Raw genomic sequence first — 16476 nt, 5'->3', positions numbered from 1 at the left:
TCATCCCAGTGACCACACTCCTCGTCACTGTGCGTATTCCAGCCGCACTAGACTCCTGGAAGTTCCTCAATCTCCCACCACCGTCCCATCTTGAGGCCTCTGCTAGAGCTGTTTCCTCTGCCAGGGGTATCCTCCCCTTCCCTCTTCACCTGGTGAACCCCCACTCACCCTGCTGTCTCAGCACAAACGGTGCCTCCACCCAGAAGCCTACCCTGATGCCCCCAACAAGGTGAGGGTCTTCACTCCTAGTGCCTAGAGGCGGTGCTGAGTTTTGCGAGCGCCAAGCCAGTCGGTTCAGCAAACTAGCGCGGGCGATCCGGGGAGAAACATGCTCCTCCCCATGTGTGGCCACTACGGGGCGCCGCGGAGCGCCAACCTCCAGGCCGGATGCTGTGTGCCGCCGGGGGCTCAGGGATATCCCTAGCCGCCAGCTCTCCCCGGTAGGACTTCTGTCTCTGCCACCTCCTCGCTGGGTGGCACAAGGAGGTGACAGCCTCTCGGAACTGCCATTTCCTCAAATGCCTAGAGACCCGTACGTGGCCTGCTGGTCTCCCAAAGATCAGGAGATGGGCCAACGTTGGATGGATCCCTTGTGTGCCGGGCGCTGCTGGGAGGGCCCCCGCCTCCGTTTTATGATGAGGAAATGGGGGAGATCCCGGAACTAGCAGAGCTGGGAGGCTTGGAATTCCAGTTGACATCCAAATTCTGGGACCTTCAGGGTGTCCCTGGGTCTTGGCACCCTCCACTCCCGCTGCCCTCCCCCTGACACCAACACAGGTGGCTCCTGGGTCCCTTCTGGAAGAAGGACCAGCAGAGGTGGCTCTGGAAGTGGGAGCTGGCTCAGGGATGCCCAGAACGGACACACATCCAAAGTGATTTCCAAGAGATCTCAGCAGCTCAAATGCCTCCTGGGGGTGCCCCTGGAGAGAGCAGTCAGTCCTGCAGCTAGCTGATCTGCATGCTGTTTGCTGCAGCCGTGACCTGGCAAAGTTGGAGATGCAGCTTTCTGGGGTCTGACAGCCGCTGCCATCGATTCTGACCTCTCCCTTCAGGCTCAGAGCCCCAGACAACCAGCTCCCTCGGCCCCATCTAGGTTCTCTCCCCGCCCCCAGGGCCAAGCTTCCCTCCTCTGTAGCCGCGGGCCCCTCCCGTCAAAGGAAGTGAGAAGGGGGCTGTTGTAAGAGGAACCAGGGCTGGGAGCCCGCTGAAAGAGAGGAGCAGGGCCATGCCCAAGCCACCCCCAGGAGCCCCCTGAACCTGTACCCCCGCCACCGCCATTCAGGCTCCCCCCAGGGGCCCAGACACCGACCCCCACCATGGTAAGTCCCTCAGGGTGCGCCCTGAAATGCAGGGGTGGGGGGGCACCAACCAGGTGGAGGTACCTGGAGGCCACCATCAGAAAGTGGGGCAATGGGAAGGGATGCAGCAGAACTTGAGGGTCCCCCAGTGCAGCTCACATGCTCCCAGCATCCCCCACCAGGGACCAAACTCCCCTCTGACGGTGCACGGGATGCCAGGATGCAGACGGGGCACCAAGGATGGACTGGAGAACAGAAGGTGGCCTGGAGGGATCACCCGGCGTCCACCAGGACAGTGATAGACCACTTTCCTGGGGTTAGGGAAGCCAGTTCCCAGCTGAGTTTGGTGCCTCTTTTCCCTGTGTGGCCTTGGGCAAGTCACCTCCCCTCCGTGAGCCTCGGTTCCCATGCATGTCATATTTAGAAACCTGTCAAGATATGGGAGGCATGTGGAGGACCTCACCATTCAACCCTTCAGAGGGTCTTGGGTTCAGCCACTCTGAGTCTATGGCTGTGTCCTTTGGGTGGTGGGTAGCAGTGATGGTGTGGTGACAGTGCACCTGCATGGGTGACTGGGTGATCTGGCTATAGCGATCACAGAAACAGGAGGCGGTGAGACACAGCATGGCCACAATGGGAGGGCAGCAGGGAAGACACTGAAGCCAGGGGCGTCGCCTCCTGGTGAGGCTGAGTTCTGATGATGACGGTGGTGACAGGGCTGGGGAGACTGTCACTGTCATGGGTCTAGACCCAGTAGCATCATGTCACACACATTAAGAGGGAGTCCAGGCAGGCTATAAACTTCGCCCCCACAGCTCTATGCATCTGCAAGCCACTTCAGCTTTCATTTTTTGTCATTCTGTCAATGAGGGCGTGTGGCTGGCTAGTCACAGAGCCAGTGGTGTCAACGGCAGAGTGACTGCCAGTTGCACGCAGCAGGCGACTGACCAAGGTGGAGGCAGGGCTTGCGTTAGCCTGGGAAAGAACATCTTAGTGGAGAAAGCCAGTGATAAACTGGGCATCACTGGCTAAGGACCCCTCTGGTTAGCTCACGAACAAACCATCAACTAGAGCTCTGGGCTTCGGATGGAAATTCTTCCAATACAGAGACAAGCTGGGAAGACTCAGAAGCTCAGGTGGGCAGGCTTTGATCAAAGGAACACAGGGAACAATCTTCTGCTTGAGAGAAAAGCAACCCGTCCCAAGGAAGCTATGTGACATGCTTAGTCAAAGATTTGCTTGGCCACCCGGGTCTGGGAAGGGAGATACTCACCCAAGAGGACCACGGAGGAGAAACAAGAGTGGAACCCATCCATGAGGCCAATACCTCTGTCTAGGGGTGCTGACATCTTTCTGGAGGGGTGATGGACACCAAAGAGTCAATGAAGGGGAAGGGTGATGGCTCCGTGGTAGAGCTCATGCGTAGCACACATGAGGTCCTGTTCTATTCCCAGTACCTCCACAAAAAAAAACAAACAATGAAAGAGTCAATGAAACAATGTTCGTAACATGCTTTACAGAGCACATAATATGCGCTCTATACACAGAAACTGCCACAGTGGGTGACTCTACGGTGAGAGTCAGCCATGGTAACTCATTCTTGGTCGTTGTAGAGGGATTGCTGTTGCATACTGGTGGTGGGTTTGTTGGTGTTATTGGTCGTGATGGTAGTCGTTGCTGTTGGTTGTTGCAAGTTGGTGGTGACCATGGTTCTTATGGATGGGCTGGTGGTTGTGGTGATGATTGCTTCTGGTGCCAGCTGGCATTGGACGCTGGGGGTTGGGGGTGGGTTGGTTTCAGTGGGAAGGCTGATCTGTGCCAGGAAGGCAGTCATCACGCAAAGCCGGGTGGTGATGGTACTGTTCCATCACTGTTGGTCGCTCATTGCTGATTCGAGGTGAGGGCCCTGGGAATAGCGGTGGTGCCTTGTTGGCTGTAGAAAGGGGGGGGCAGTTTCCTGCTGCTTCAATGGCAGTGGGCCTGGTATGGCTGTTGGTGGCTAATGTTTTGATCGTGGTTGTTGTTGTTGAAGGTGGTTGGTTATTATGGGTTGCTGGTGCCAGTGCTGTTGAGTGTGGATGGTGGCAAGTGATGGTAGGGAAACTAGTTGTGGGATCCAACCCTCTTTTTCTGTTTGATGTTGGCTGGTGGTGCTGGCATTGACGTTATCAGCAGTTTCTGTTTGACTTTGGTTGGGGAGGGTGAAGGCAATAATTGGTTGTCCTTGGTTGATCATAATGTTTGATCATAATTGTGGTGACATGAGAGTCATGGTGGGGTTTTTTAAATTTGTTTTAATTTTATTTTTATTTTTCCCTGGAGATTGTACCCAGGACCTCATGCATGCCAAGCATGTGCTCTACCACTGAGCTATACCCCTACCCGCGATGGTCATTTTTGAAGTCCAGACATATAAAGCGAGGAGACCAGTGATGTGGCTGCTTGGTCCAGGGGTGGCAGCCACAGAGATGGACAGAAAAGGCCAGGGGCCAAGAGAGAGTTAGGAGGAAGGACTCTAGAAGGACAAGGGTCCCCACATGTTGGAAAATGAGCTCTGGTTATACCAAAAGAAAAGCAAGGGGAGACCTGGGAGCCTTTAGTGATGAGAAGATTGTTTGTATGGTGTAGGGACACAGGGTGTGGCCCCAGAACCCCACTGGGCAGGACCGAGGCTCCAGGGGCAAGCAAGGGGGGCCAGGGCGGGGCCGGGGATGGAGGGCACAGCTGCTTCACCTCGCCCCCCGCTGGCAACCACAGCTCGCAGGACCCCAGCGAGGAAGGAAGTGACTGTTTCGTTGTTCTCTCCAGGCTGGGGCTCTGCTCATCACCGCCCAGGAGCAGGGAGGCCCAAGCAGTTGGGGCAAATTGCAAAAGCTCCCTCATCCAGCCCTTCCTCCTGGCCCTGTGCCCCTCGCCTGTGGGATCAGCCAGCTTAAGGCTGCTGCCTGTGATGGCCAGGGAGGCTAGTGTCCCCTTTTGACGAGTTTTGCCTTGTTGAATCTGCACAGCTGCCCCTTGAGGTCTGGGGCCAAGATTCCTATTTGCCCGACAAGGAAACAGAGGCAGGGAGATTAGGCAAAAGGCCATACAATCTACAAGTGGCAAAGGATTTCAACTCAGTGCCCCTTGATCTCATGCTTTTAACAGCCACCTTGACCAGCAACCTCCTCCTCCTCCAAGGAGAGAGGCTACCTGGGGGGTTTGCTGACCCCCACACTCCCTCACTGCCCACTCCTGCCTCACTGGAACTGAACTCTCTGTCCCAGAGAACCTAGAATCCTGGAGTCCCACACACACCCAAGGCCTTCCTGGCCCATGGCTCCTGCTGCCACCACTCACACTGCCAGGGACATTCATGTTGCGAGGCCTGCCTCCTACAGGAAGGCCTCTTGGATTGCCTAACCTCTCCTTAGTGCTGTCTGATGAAGATCACTGTCTCCCTTAGGCAAGTTGCTTCTGAGCTTCTCAAGAGAAGAGTTCCCACCTTCCTACATGCACTGTAGGGGCTCAGAAAGTGTGTTCACCATCGAGCTCCAATGCCCCAGTCCTAACTTGACTTGCCCTCCTGTGGCATCAGAGAAGCCCCACCCCCCCCGTAGCCTCCACTGTGGGCTGTGGGGAGCCTCTCTGAAGAGCTGAAGGTAGAAGCTGCATTTCCCCCTCCCATCCCAGCCACCTCGCACCCCTGACTATCTTTCGCAAGAGCCCCAGAAGGTTGAGTCATACTTGGCTTGTGGTCAACTGTGACCACAACCTCTTTGTTGCACCCTAACCCCCAAGGAAGGGGCTTAGGAACAAACAGCTTCAACTTGACCCCTGGAGACTTGGGGGCCACAGAGAGGTGGATACCCCAGGACATAGGGCAGGGGGAAGTCTCATTGCAGTGAGACCTCATTCATTCATTCATTCATTTAACAAGTATATATTGATCAACTGCTGTATCCTCTGTCAAACACTGATCACTTCCACTAAATGCTCTTGGGGCCACTAGCTGCCATTTCCTGAGGCACCCAGTACATCTTCTTCTGCACTAGCTCAAGCAAGCCCACAGAGGAGATTTATTACAGAATCCATTTTACAGATGGGACAACTGAGGCTTTGAGAAATTAAGGAGACTCCCTGGGGTCACATCATCCACTCACAAGCCAGACCTCACACCCAAGCCGTCCCGTACCAGAATTCTGGACCATCTTCCCAAACACTCTACTCGCTCCAGCAAAACCTTCTCTCCCTCCACCTCAAACAACCATGGTTTCTGTGATCACGTGATGCTGAAAGTGGATCTGGGGGTTCCAGGTGCCGGGGGCGGGATTCAGAGGGAGAGACAGCAGGGGCTGCTAGAGGCAGAGGCCCCCTCAGCTGGGTGGGGGGAAGGAGGGAGGGGCAGGAAGAGGAACTGAGGCCTCACGGCTAGCAGAGTCAGCCAGACACGGCCGGCCTTGAGGCCTCTGACCTCAGAGAAAGGAAGTGGCCTTGAGTCCCAGCTGAGCCTGAGGGGTCCCAAGAGCATGGAGACCAGGATGACTCCCAAGGGGAAGCCCTGGACAGCACCAATCTTATCTCATCCTGGTCCTCATCTGAACTGAAACACCAATGCCGCTACCTCCAACCCAAACCTGCCTTCCCCTCCTGCTGTGTGACCTTGGGGAAGGCACCTAACCTCTCTGTGCCATAGTTTTCGCCTCCCCACAATGGACCTAATCGAAGTACTGACTCAGCGTGTCAAGAGGATGCAATGAGGTCATTCACGGAAAAACCTTCAACCAGAGTCTGGCACAGAAAAAATGCCAGTGGGGTGTTAACTCTGGTTAAGTCTTGCTGTTCTCAGCTTCCAGAGTTACCACCCAAGGCCCCACCCCTGGAGGTCTTCAGAGACAGAATCCACTTCCTGTTCCCCCGATACACACCCTCCACCCACCGTCCCCACCCTGACTGCAGCTCAGGGACTCAGGGAAAGAGCAGCCCCACCACTGCCACTCCTGCCCCATCGGACCCACAAAGGACACCAAATTTCATCGTCTCTTCTCAACAACACATGGGTCTCCCCATCTTGAAAACAGGAAACACACTCCCCTGTCCCCTCCCCCTCACAGCCTCTTTCCCTCTTCCCCTTCTCAGCCAGACTGTCTCTCCCTGCCTACAACTCCTGACCTCCCAACCTGACTTCTGACCCCGAAGTCGTCAACGCTCTCTGTGGGATCCCTCTGAGTCTCCACTGAGCATGAAAGCTCTTCAGCTGCTGGGAGTCCGATCAGCAGCCCCCTGCTTCTCCCAACTGGCCCTCGTCACCTCCAGGCCACCCCCGCTTCCCAGCAGCCTCCAACCTCAGCCTCGGTGGTGGGCGCAACCCCTCCATGCTGCTGCCCCCACAACCTTGTCCTCCGTCATCCTGCTCTTCCCGCTGCGTCCAGTGCACCATCTTAGTGCCTCACACCTAGCACCCCCCTCTTGTAACAAACCCCGTGAAGTACTGACATGAAATCCACAGACAGTGAAACACACTGACTTCTATCTTTCCAAATATTTAACGTGATCCCCTGCAGTGCAAGGAGAAAGTCATTTAGAATAAAACGTGCACAGAAAGATGAAAAGTGCTCAGACACCCACTGGAGCAGCCAGATGTGAGCACCTGGACACAGGTGTGTCTCACTGAGCGTGATTGCCCCCCAACTGCCCCCTCGCAAGACATATTAATGCCAGGAGTAGGCTGAGCGTCTGAATGCTGAACAATTCTTAGTGAAATCTGAACCAAACTAAAACCTCCCTTGATACAGGATAGTCACATCCCTGTACATGCCATGGGTATCAACCAAGCAAAAAAAAAAAAAAAAAAAAAAAAAAAAAAAAACACCATAGATCTTCTATTTACATATAAAATAGGATTGGTTCCAATGATTATAAACAGGTTTGTTGCTTACAGGAACATCTGCTGGGACAGGCTGGGGGCTGCGGGCAGGACAACTATGTATTTGTAAAATATGTAATTATGTACAAATTGGGCACCTGTGGGGCTGCCTTAAAATGCCAACCATGTCCCCATCCCTGGAACCAAAAATGCCCCCATGATTCTTCAAGCACCCCCAGGAGCAGTGCAACCCAGCTGAGAACTCCCCAAGCCCACGACAATCAAGCCCAAATCCATTTGCTTGGCATTTCAAGGCCCTTTGGGACTCCATCCCTGGCTGATCTCGCCTCCAATTATTTATTTATTATTATTTTTAGTGGTGGTACTGGGGATTTAACGCAGGACCTCGTACACGCTAAGCATGCACTCTACCACTGAGCTATTCATTCAAATGAGCCCTGGTGCCTCGGGAGCTCACCCACCAGAAGATGCAGCTAATGCACGTGATGTCCAGAACATGGGCAGGGCCATGGCGAGGGAAGCCCAGGTGATCGTAGGGGTCCAGAGGGAGCACGAGGCCTGGCCTGGAGTCAGAGAGGTCTTCTCGGAGGAGGTGTCATCTGCGCTCGGTCTTAAGGCTTGGATTGGTGATAGCCAGGCAGGAAGGGCGTTCTGGGCAGAGGGTTCATCGTCTGCAAAGGCTGAGCGGCAACACAGTAAGGCATTGAAAGAGCTCTTCCCAGAGTCCTAAGTTACCGGCACACAGTAGGTGCTCAAGAATTCTTCGTGGAATGGATGCATAAGGCTGGAAGCACTGGGGAGCCACAGACAGGCTTTCAGCCACAGAGAGATGAGATCATCTTTGCCCCATGAAAAACTCTGACTACTCAGGCTGGGAGCAGTGTGAGGGGTCCGAGCCCTGATCCACCCCCAACGCTCCCTCCTCTGCCTTCTATTCCTGCTTCAGTCACACTGCTGCCCCTTTGCCCAGGCCGTTCACCCTGTCTGGTGCACCCTGTCTCCCTGTCCTTGATCAAAATCGTCCTCAGTTTTCACATCCCACTCCAAACACCCCTGGGTCCCAGCCACTCCTGGGTGTGGTTGCAAGAACCTGGCCTCTGCTGTCAAACGGACCCAGATTCGAATCCCACATCCTTGGAAACAGTTTAACTGCATCCTTAGTCAAGGGTCAAACACTTCTCAAGCCTCGGTTTCCCTCCGTGCCTCCACCACGCTGAGCTGCGGTGAGGGTTCCTGAGAACAGTGGTGGTACCCGTACCTGGTGAATGTTAATTCTGTCGAGTGCCCCTCTGCCCGGAGCCCATGCTCACACCTGCTCAGGCTGGGAAGGGGCACCGGCCCCTGCCACCCTGCCACTTCTTTTCCCAAAGCAGTTAATCCCTCCCAACCACCCTGGGAAGCAAGGCTGTTTCTCCCATCACAGATGAGGTCACTGAGGCTCAGAGCAGTGTGAGGTCAAGCAGCCAGAATTAGAATCCAGATCTACCTCCTACCAAAAACTAGACTCATTTAATATCTGTGGGTATTCTCCTTCGAATGCCTCCAAGGGCTGTCAGCTTGTCCAGAATCTGAGCAAGCACCTTCTCTGCTCTGGAACTTTCCGTGGCTCCCCAGTGCCCCCAGGAGGGACTGGCTTCACATCCATCCCTCCCTCCAGTTGCCCACACTGACACTCCAGCTTGGTCATTGCCTGAATCCCTTCCTGGGGGCCCAGCATGCCTATTTGCATTCCCTGGAATCTGCCTGGCAAACCCTGGTCATCTTTGAAGACTTGACTTTGGTCCTCAGCATCTTTGATCTTGTGGGTTTTCTCGGTAGCTGGGTTTTTTTCTTTGCCCTTGTCCTTTGTTCATTTGCTAGGTCCTCCCTGCTGGTGCTGAGAAAGGACACAATCCCAACCCTTGCCCTCCAGGAGCTCCAGGTCTAGGGTGGGTAAGGGGCTTCCCAGAGCAGGGACATTTTAACTGAACATGAGTTAATCCGATGGGAGAGCTCCAGGCCGCCGTCACTCCGAGCACTGGCCTCCTCTGTGACAGGAGTATATGGCCTGAGAGAGTCAGTGTGCTTAAGTGTTTAAGGCACTGGATGAGTTCAGTTGGGCTAAAAGGAGAACGTATTCCCAGCAGACTTCCTGGAGGAGGGGCTTTGCTGGGAGCCTGTGTCTGAGTCTCTTCTGTGGGGCCTAAGGAAGGTGGCATCTGCTGAAAACCTGAAGGAGGAAATGAGATGGGAAAGTGGGAGCCTGGGAAGGTGCTGGAGCTGGCAAGGGGCAGGGTGAGGTTCTCAGAGGATGGAGAAGACCAGGGCAGTGCCAGTAGGAAGGCTGTGGGGCCGAGGAGCAGGGTCACAGCCACATGGTGGCCAAGAGGATCTCAAGGGGACAGGCTAGGATGACCAGGAGTGCGAGGGAGGTGGGGGGGAAGGTGGCAGCGAGTCAGTGCCACAGAGAAGTCAAGGGCTTAGTCTGGGCTGAGGCAGGGAGAGTGGGGCTAGGGACATGAGAAGCATGGCAGATGGACCCCCGCATCAAGTCTTCCCTGGTGCCCTCCTCTCCTTCCACCGTGGGCCAGAGCCCCAAGCACGCTGTTCCCCACTGGGCCAGGCATCACTGTCTCCTCCGTGGTAGCAGGACACTAAGTGGAGGGACTACGGACAGAGGGACCAAAAGAGAGGGCTGAGGGCAGCATCAGAGCCATCACTCTGTCTGGCCTCCTCCTTTGGGGGCAGGGAGCCTGGGCTGGGAAGGGGGAAGGGAGGGAGCGGGGCAGCACCTGACTTTGGTGCTGGAGGTCACTCAGGCAGGGGCGCTGAGGCACCAGCTCCCCCACTGCCAGGACCCACCCTGCAGGGGCTCACCCTCACCCCGCCACCCCCAACCCCATGCCCAGGGCAGCAAGGAGCGCTTCCACTGGCAGAGCCACAACGTGAAGCAGAGCGGCGTGGACGACATGGTGCTGCTGCCCCAGATCACCGAGGATGCCATCGTGGGCAACCTCCGGAAGCGCTTCATGGACGACTACATCTTCGTACCCTGGGCCGCCGGCCGCGGTGGGGGTGGGGCGGACGAAGGACGGAGGGATGGAGGATGACTGGCCAAAGGATGCGGGGGTGATGGCAGAGGGACTGTAACACAGCAGGAGGGACACACAGTATCTGAGCACAGGAACAGAGCGAGGGATGGACAGTAAGAGCACTGGGTGGTAGGGCAGGGGACAGTGGGGTGACAGCAGGGCTCTGGGTGGACTTTTCCCCTATTCCAGATCCAGCTCAGTTTTTTCCTAAGGGACCCCAGGTGCGTCTGAGTATCTCCCTCTCTTCCTCTAAGCCATGGGCTGTAGGAGGCCACAAGGGAGCAGGATGAGGGAACAGGAACCCTTGGGGGTCAAAGTCTACCAGAAACTGCATGGCCCTTAACGGTCCCCAGACCTACATCGGCTCCGTGCTCATCTCCGTAAACCCCTTCAAGCAGATGCCCTACTTTACCGACCGCGAGGTTGACCTGTACCAGGGCGCGGTGAGGCTGGGCCCGGGGAGGGGGAGGCACAGCCCCAGGACCCCCGGCCGCCAGCCCCAGGCTGAGCCCTGCCCTCCGCCGCCAGGCCCAGTACGAGAACCCCCCGCACATCTATGCCCTCACGGACAACATGTACCGCAACATGCTCATCGACTGTGAGAACCAGTGTGTCATCATCAGGTTCGGAGTGGGGGGCCCCAGCCCTCCTGCCTGGGCCCCACCCAAAGAGCATCACCACCCCCAGGGAAGTTTACTTGGAATTCCTGATCCAAACAGAGCCTGCCATCCCTCTCTGCCCCGGCCCTGCTTCGCTTTCTTTGTCACCATCTAACCCATGATATATTTTTATTCATTCTGTTATTATCCCTCTGTCCCTTCTAAATGTTAGCTCCAGGAGGACAGAGATTTGGATCTGTCTTGTTCACTACTGTATCCTTTGTGCCTGGAATATTGCCTGGCACACAGTAGGTGTTCAATGAATGAATGAATGAATGAATGAATGATCAAGCTCTAGAAAGGAGACTTCCCCCCAACACCTGGTCACCCCAATTCCTTCCCTCACCCCCCCCCCCCAGTGGAGAGAGTGGAGCCGGGAAGACAGTGGCAGCCAAATACATCATGAGCTACATCTCCAAGGTGTCGGGTGGGGGCGAGAAAGTCCAGGTAAGACAAAATCAGCAAAAAGGCCTGGGTCTCCCCACACTGCTCGGTATTTCATCCGCCCGAACCCCCACGCCCCGCCTCAGTCTGACCTCTTCCCACCCCACTTGCCTCTTTCCCTAGCATGTGAAGGACATCATCCTGCAATCAAACCCACTGCTGGAAGCCTTCGGCAACGCCAAGACTGTGCGCAACAACAATTCCAGCCGCTTTGTGAGTCTTTGCAGTCCAGCTGCTCCCTCCGCACTGGGCCTCTCCCGTCTCTCTTTCCATCCCTCCCTCCCTCCCTCCCTTCCTCTCTCTCTCTCTCTCTCTCTCTCTCTCACACACACACACACACACACACCCCTTTATTCCCAAGACTACAGGAAGTACCTGCTCCTGGATGGGAGATTCACTTCCTGCTCACGGTCCTTCTGATAAAGAGTCCCCTGGCAGCAGAATTGTGGAAGCCATGACATGTCTGTACAGCATTCTTAAATACTCCTCCCCTGGCTGCAACCAGGCTACGTCTGTTCCGATTGACATTTCAGGTCTCATTCATTCCCTCATTCATTCTCTCTTTCAGCAAATAATTATTGGAGTCCTTCTTATACTTGCTTAATCGTACTTCTATCCATCCATTTTTTTGATACACCGCAAAGTAAGCTGCAGGCAGCATACCTTTTCCACCAAACACTTCGTCATGCAGATCATTCATTATAGCCCAATATAATTTTGCAGTTGTCTTATTTCTTTTAAAGTAAAATTTGCATACAGCAAAATACATAAATCTAAAGTGGACCATTTTCTGAGTTTGGACAAATGCACACACGTGTGCAACGCAACACAAGCCCCATCAACATACAGAACATCACTCTCTCTCCAGAAAATTCCCTCTTGTCTCTCTCTAGTTGATCTCTACGCCTACCTTACCCCAGACGCAACCACTCTGATTTTTTTTTTACCATGGATTATTTTTGGCTGTTCTAGAATTTCGTAGAAATGGGACCACACAGTCTGTGTTTTCAAACAACTAATACACACAAAAACGTGGATGAATCTCAAAAATATGTATTTCTATTTTATCTTAGATAGTTTTATTGCATGAGAGGATAAGGATTTGTCACATAAGTGTCAAAATGTGTAGTATGATGATGTCATTTGTATTGTCATGGGGGGGAGGGGGCAGGAAGGAGTAATAAGGGGGCTTGTCGGTCTTCCAGGCTCTGGCCAGAGTAGAACCCAGATGTTGCCAGAAACCAAAGAAGGGGCCTGTGGGGCCCTTTCTCGGGGCCCAAGGACAACATGTGGGAGACACCCAGGGTCATTGGAATCAGTCGCATCCCAAATAGACACGGAAGCTTCTGTGTTGTGGTGGAGGGAGTGGTGAGCTGTCAATAAAATGCGATACTTCTCTGTAGCCAGGCACAGGGCTAGATGCCCTGAGCGAGGACTTCAATCATCAGGGAGGGAGGAAAAGTCATTCGTGAGCTGATGTGTCTCTCTTGGGTTCAGGGCAAGTATTTTGAGATCCAGTTCAGCCGCGGCGGGGAGCCTGATGGGGGCAAGATCTCCAACTTCCTGCTGGAGAAATCCCGCGTGGTCATGCAGAATGAAAATGAGAGGAACTTCCACATCTACTACCAGGTGCAAGGAAAGGGGCCATGGGGCTAGGCCGAGGGAGCCCCACCTGGAGCCCAGGGGAAGACCATGGGAGGGTCAGTGTTCGGGAGCCCGTGATGGAGAGGACCAGGGGATGACGCGGGCTCTGCCAGTCCAGCACCACATCCATGAGTATCCTTCGCCCTCCAGCTGCTGGAAGGGGCCTCTCAGGAGCAGCGGCAAAACCTGGGGCTCATGACCCCCGACTACTATTACTACCTCAACCAATCAGACACCTACAAGGTGGACGGCACCGATGACCGGAGTGACTTCAGTGAGACCCTGGTGAGCACCCACTGCCCCTCCAGACTCCTGTGTTACAAATCAAGAAACCAGGACCAGAGAGGGGCAGGGACTTGCCCAAGGTCACACAGCGAGCCGAATGGATGAAAGAGACAGGATAGGGGCCCAGGGGCCCTGACTCCCTGGGTCTATGCTGGAGCCCCAGGAATCTAACCCAGAGGCGAGGGCGGTGGTTGGGACGGGGGGTACAGGCTCTGTCCCTGTTGTGCCCGCAGAGTGCCATGCAGGTCATCGGGATCCCACCCAATGTCCAGCAGCTGGTTCTGCAGCTTGTGGCAGGGATCTTGCACTTGGGGAACATCAGCTTCTGCGAAGATGGGAATTACGCCCGGGTGGAGAGTACAGACCGTGAGTGTGGGTGCTGCGGGGGGCAGGGTGGAGGCGTGTGTGTGAACAGCATCCTCCTAGGGTGGCTCCTGGAGGGTGAGGACCCATGAGGACAATATTGGTGTCACTGGGCAAGATCGGGAGAGACAGGAGTGCCCACACAGGGCCCAGGAACCCCACTGGCTAACCCTTTCCTCCCTCCCCGCCTCCCCCTGCCAGTCCTGGCCTTCCCTGCCTACCTCCTGGGCATCGACAGTGCGCGGCTGCAGGAGAAGCTGATCAGCCGCAAGATGGACAGCCGCTGGGGCGGGCGCAGCGAGTCCATTGATGTGACCCTAAACGTGGAGCAGGCAGCCTACACGAGGGATGCCCTGGCCAAGGGGCTCTATGCCCGTCTCTTTGACTTCCTCGTGGAGGCAAGTGGGGCTGGGGAGTGGGAGGGGGCTCTGGGGCAGTCTTGATTATCATGACCTCACCAATGCCCAGCGTGGGGGGCTTCAAGCAGGGCAGGAGGTGATCCGATGGGAGGTTTAGGGGCCTTCTGGGGCCCAGGAAGCAGGGGGCTGCTGGAGGCTCCAGGCCTGGACTGAGATGGGGGCTGTAGGGGTGGATATGTGTGGGAGCATCTGAGAGCCACGTGGGGAGGCTGTCAAGAGGACAAAGTGATGGACTAGGTGGGGGTGGAGGAGAACAGGACGTGTCAAGGTCGAGAAAGAAGCCGACAGTAACCAACATGCCACAGCACTTAGCGCATGCTGGCTATGGTTCTGTTTTACCTGTATCGATTTATATAATTCTTAGGGGAAAAAAAAAAGCTCTATAAGAGAGTTACTATTATGAACCTATTTTAAAGATGAGAAAAATAGAGGTGCAGCGTGGTTAAGGGGAAGAGACAGCTCCCAAAGCAGGAAGCCCGATGTCCTAACCCCTCAAATGATACACCAACTGACGGGGTTGGGGGACTGCATAGAGGCGCAGAAGGCAGGAGAGACACTGGTGGGAGGGGTCACAGCCTTAGAACGTGGCCAAGAGCATTTCAAGAGAGTGGCAGGCCACGCAGACCTGACCCAGTGCCCACTCACCTAGTGTCCTCACCGCATCGCAGGCCATCAACCGAGCCATGCAGAAGCCCCAGGAGGAGTACAGTATTGGCGTGCTTGACATCTACGGCTTTGAGATCTTCCAGGTACGACCCTGTGGCCGGCCCACACTCACACTGGGGTAGCCCGGTGGCCCCAGAGCCTCCAGCATCAGCCCCCTGAAGGCAGCCCTCTCTTTTCCTCCTTTGGCAGAAAAACGGCTTTGAGCAGTTCTGCATCAACTTCGTCAACGAGAAACTGCAGCAGATCTTTATTGAACTCACCCTGAAGGCTGAACAGGTGGGCAAGGGGCAGCCAAGTGGCCAGGGGCAGGGGACACGGGGGATGGGGCAGGACCATGAAGGTTGCCAAGCAACCAGGGGACACCCCAGCCCCACACGGGCGCCTCTCTGCTGACATGTCCAAGCTCCACCGTGAGATTTTCTTCAGAAGAGGTTTTCTGCCTCTAAAGCTTTGATGAGGGCTGGGAACTAGCCTCTTTGTTCACACTTTCAACGATTATTTATTGAGCACCTGCTGTGTACCGGGCACTGTTTGCAGTGCTGGGGAGACAAAAATCCCTGCTGTTTTCATTTGACCCATCCCTGCAGAAGCAGAGCCTGAGGCAAGGATTCAGGGCAAATACCAAGAGATGATTGAGGACATGAGAGAGTGATTCAAAAAAATATTTTTAAAAAGTACGATGTGTTCATGAGAAGGTTACACTTCAGGCAACCAGAGTTCAATTCTGAGGCCCCTGGGGGAAGCTTCCCACCTGCCCCAGGCAGGGCAGTGGGCCTTGTTACTGGAGGCAGTCCCAAGTGATGAGATGGGGGCGGAGGTACATGGGAGGACTCCTGTCGCATCTCCTTCACCCATCCTTGTGAAGCTCACATTCTAGAGACGCAGGCACCTTGGCCCAGACACCCACCCCCATCTCTGTCCCCTTTGCCACCCCCAGGAGGAGTATGTACAGGAGGGCATCCGCTGGACCCCTATCCAGTACTTCAACAATAAGATCGTCTGTGACCTCATCGAAAACAAGCTGGTGAGGGTCGGCCAGATTCGAGGGTTTTCTTTGGGCCCCCAGGTTGGGCCTGGGAGAGCTGGGAGAGCCAGGGGCAGTTCCGACGCCCACAGGCCCTGCTCACCCACCCTCCCCCTTGAACAGATGGGGCACGACTGACTCATCCCATCAGCCATCTCACCTCTTCTCTCTGCCCACCTGCTCACTTTCACTTTTCACTCAACAAACATTGATCCAGACAGGCTGCTAAGGGATGGAGGCGTCAAAGTTGCCAGGTCCCCCACCAGGCCATCCCAGTTTGGGGAGGGGAAGAGGCATGGATCCCTTATGGGGTCCCCACCCCATCCTGCACCAGCGAGCTCCCACAGCACCCTGCACACACCTGGTGACCCCCGCCAACACCTTTAGCCCTTCTATTTGGAAGCCCTGTCTCCTCCACGCCCGCCCACCCCGCTCAGTGAGCGGGACGGGGGCAGGGCCAGGCCAGGCTGAGCCCCGCCCCTCCTGCGCCCGCAGAACCCCCCGGGCATCATGAGCGTCCTGGACGACGTGTGCGCCACCATGCACGCCACGGGCGGCGGCGCCGACCAGACGCTGCTGCAGAAGCTGCAGGCGGCCGTGGGCACCCACGAGCACTTCAACGGCTGGAGCGGCGGCTTCGTCATCCACCACTACGCGGGCAAGGTGCGCCGCCGCGCTGGGGGCCCCCCCACCCCCGCCCGCGACGCCTCCTCCCAGACACTGGGGGAGGGGGGTCT

The 16476-nt window shown here is 55.7% G+C and overlaps 1 protein-coding gene and 1 long non-coding RNA gene across 4 annotated transcripts in view; one reads left to right on the top strand and one right to left on the bottom strand.

Annotated features, from left to right (window-relative positions):
• The window catches only part of LOC116148401 (uncharacterized), a 70469-nt gene that overhangs the window by 31337 nt on the left and 22656 nt on the right, over window positions 1-16476 (bottom strand). The gene's annotated exons all lie outside the window — the stretch shown is intronic.
• Window positions 1159-16476, top strand: part of MYO1F (myosin IF) — a 31078-nt gene continuing 15760 nt past the window's right edge. Inside the window, exons 1-14 of one of the 3 annotated variants that reach the window (XM_031437149.2) lie at window positions 1159-1319; window positions 10053-10190; window positions 10589-10678; window positions 10764-10858; window positions 11254-11341; window positions 11462-11551; window positions 12836-12967; window positions 13133-13267; window positions 13501-13633; window positions 13832-14028; window positions 14718-14798; window positions 14905-14991; window positions 15653-15739; window positions 16235-16402. In XM_031437149.2, the coding sequence (XP_031293009.1) occupies window positions 1317-1319; window positions 10053-10190; window positions 10589-10678; window positions 10764-10858; window positions 11254-11341; window positions 11462-11551; window positions 12836-12967; window positions 13133-13267; window positions 13501-13633; window positions 13832-14028; window positions 14718-14798; window positions 14905-14991; window positions 15653-15739; window positions 16235-16402 (1524 nt within the window). In that variant the 5' untranslated portion in view covers window positions 1159-1316. Of the gene's footprint in view, window positions 1320-3175; window positions 3196-10052; window positions 10191-10216; window positions 10349-10588; window positions 10679-10763; window positions 10859-11253; window positions 11342-11461; window positions 11552-12835; window positions 12968-13132; window positions 13268-13500; window positions 13634-13831; window positions 14029-14717; window positions 14799-14904; window positions 14992-15652; window positions 15740-16234; window positions 16403-16476 lie in introns of those variants that run through there. The other 2 variants (XM_064479849.1, XM_064479850.1) reach the window with 2 other exon arrangements.

This window comes from Camelus dromedarius, chromosome 27, assembly GCF_036321535.1.
Source record: "Camelus dromedarius isolate mCamDro1 chromosome 27, mCamDro1.pat, whole genome shotgun sequence".
NCBI lineage: Eukaryota > Metazoa > Chordata > Mammalia > Artiodactyla > Camelidae > Camelus > Camelus dromedarius.
This window is presented reverse-complemented; position numbering and strand designations above follow the sequence as displayed.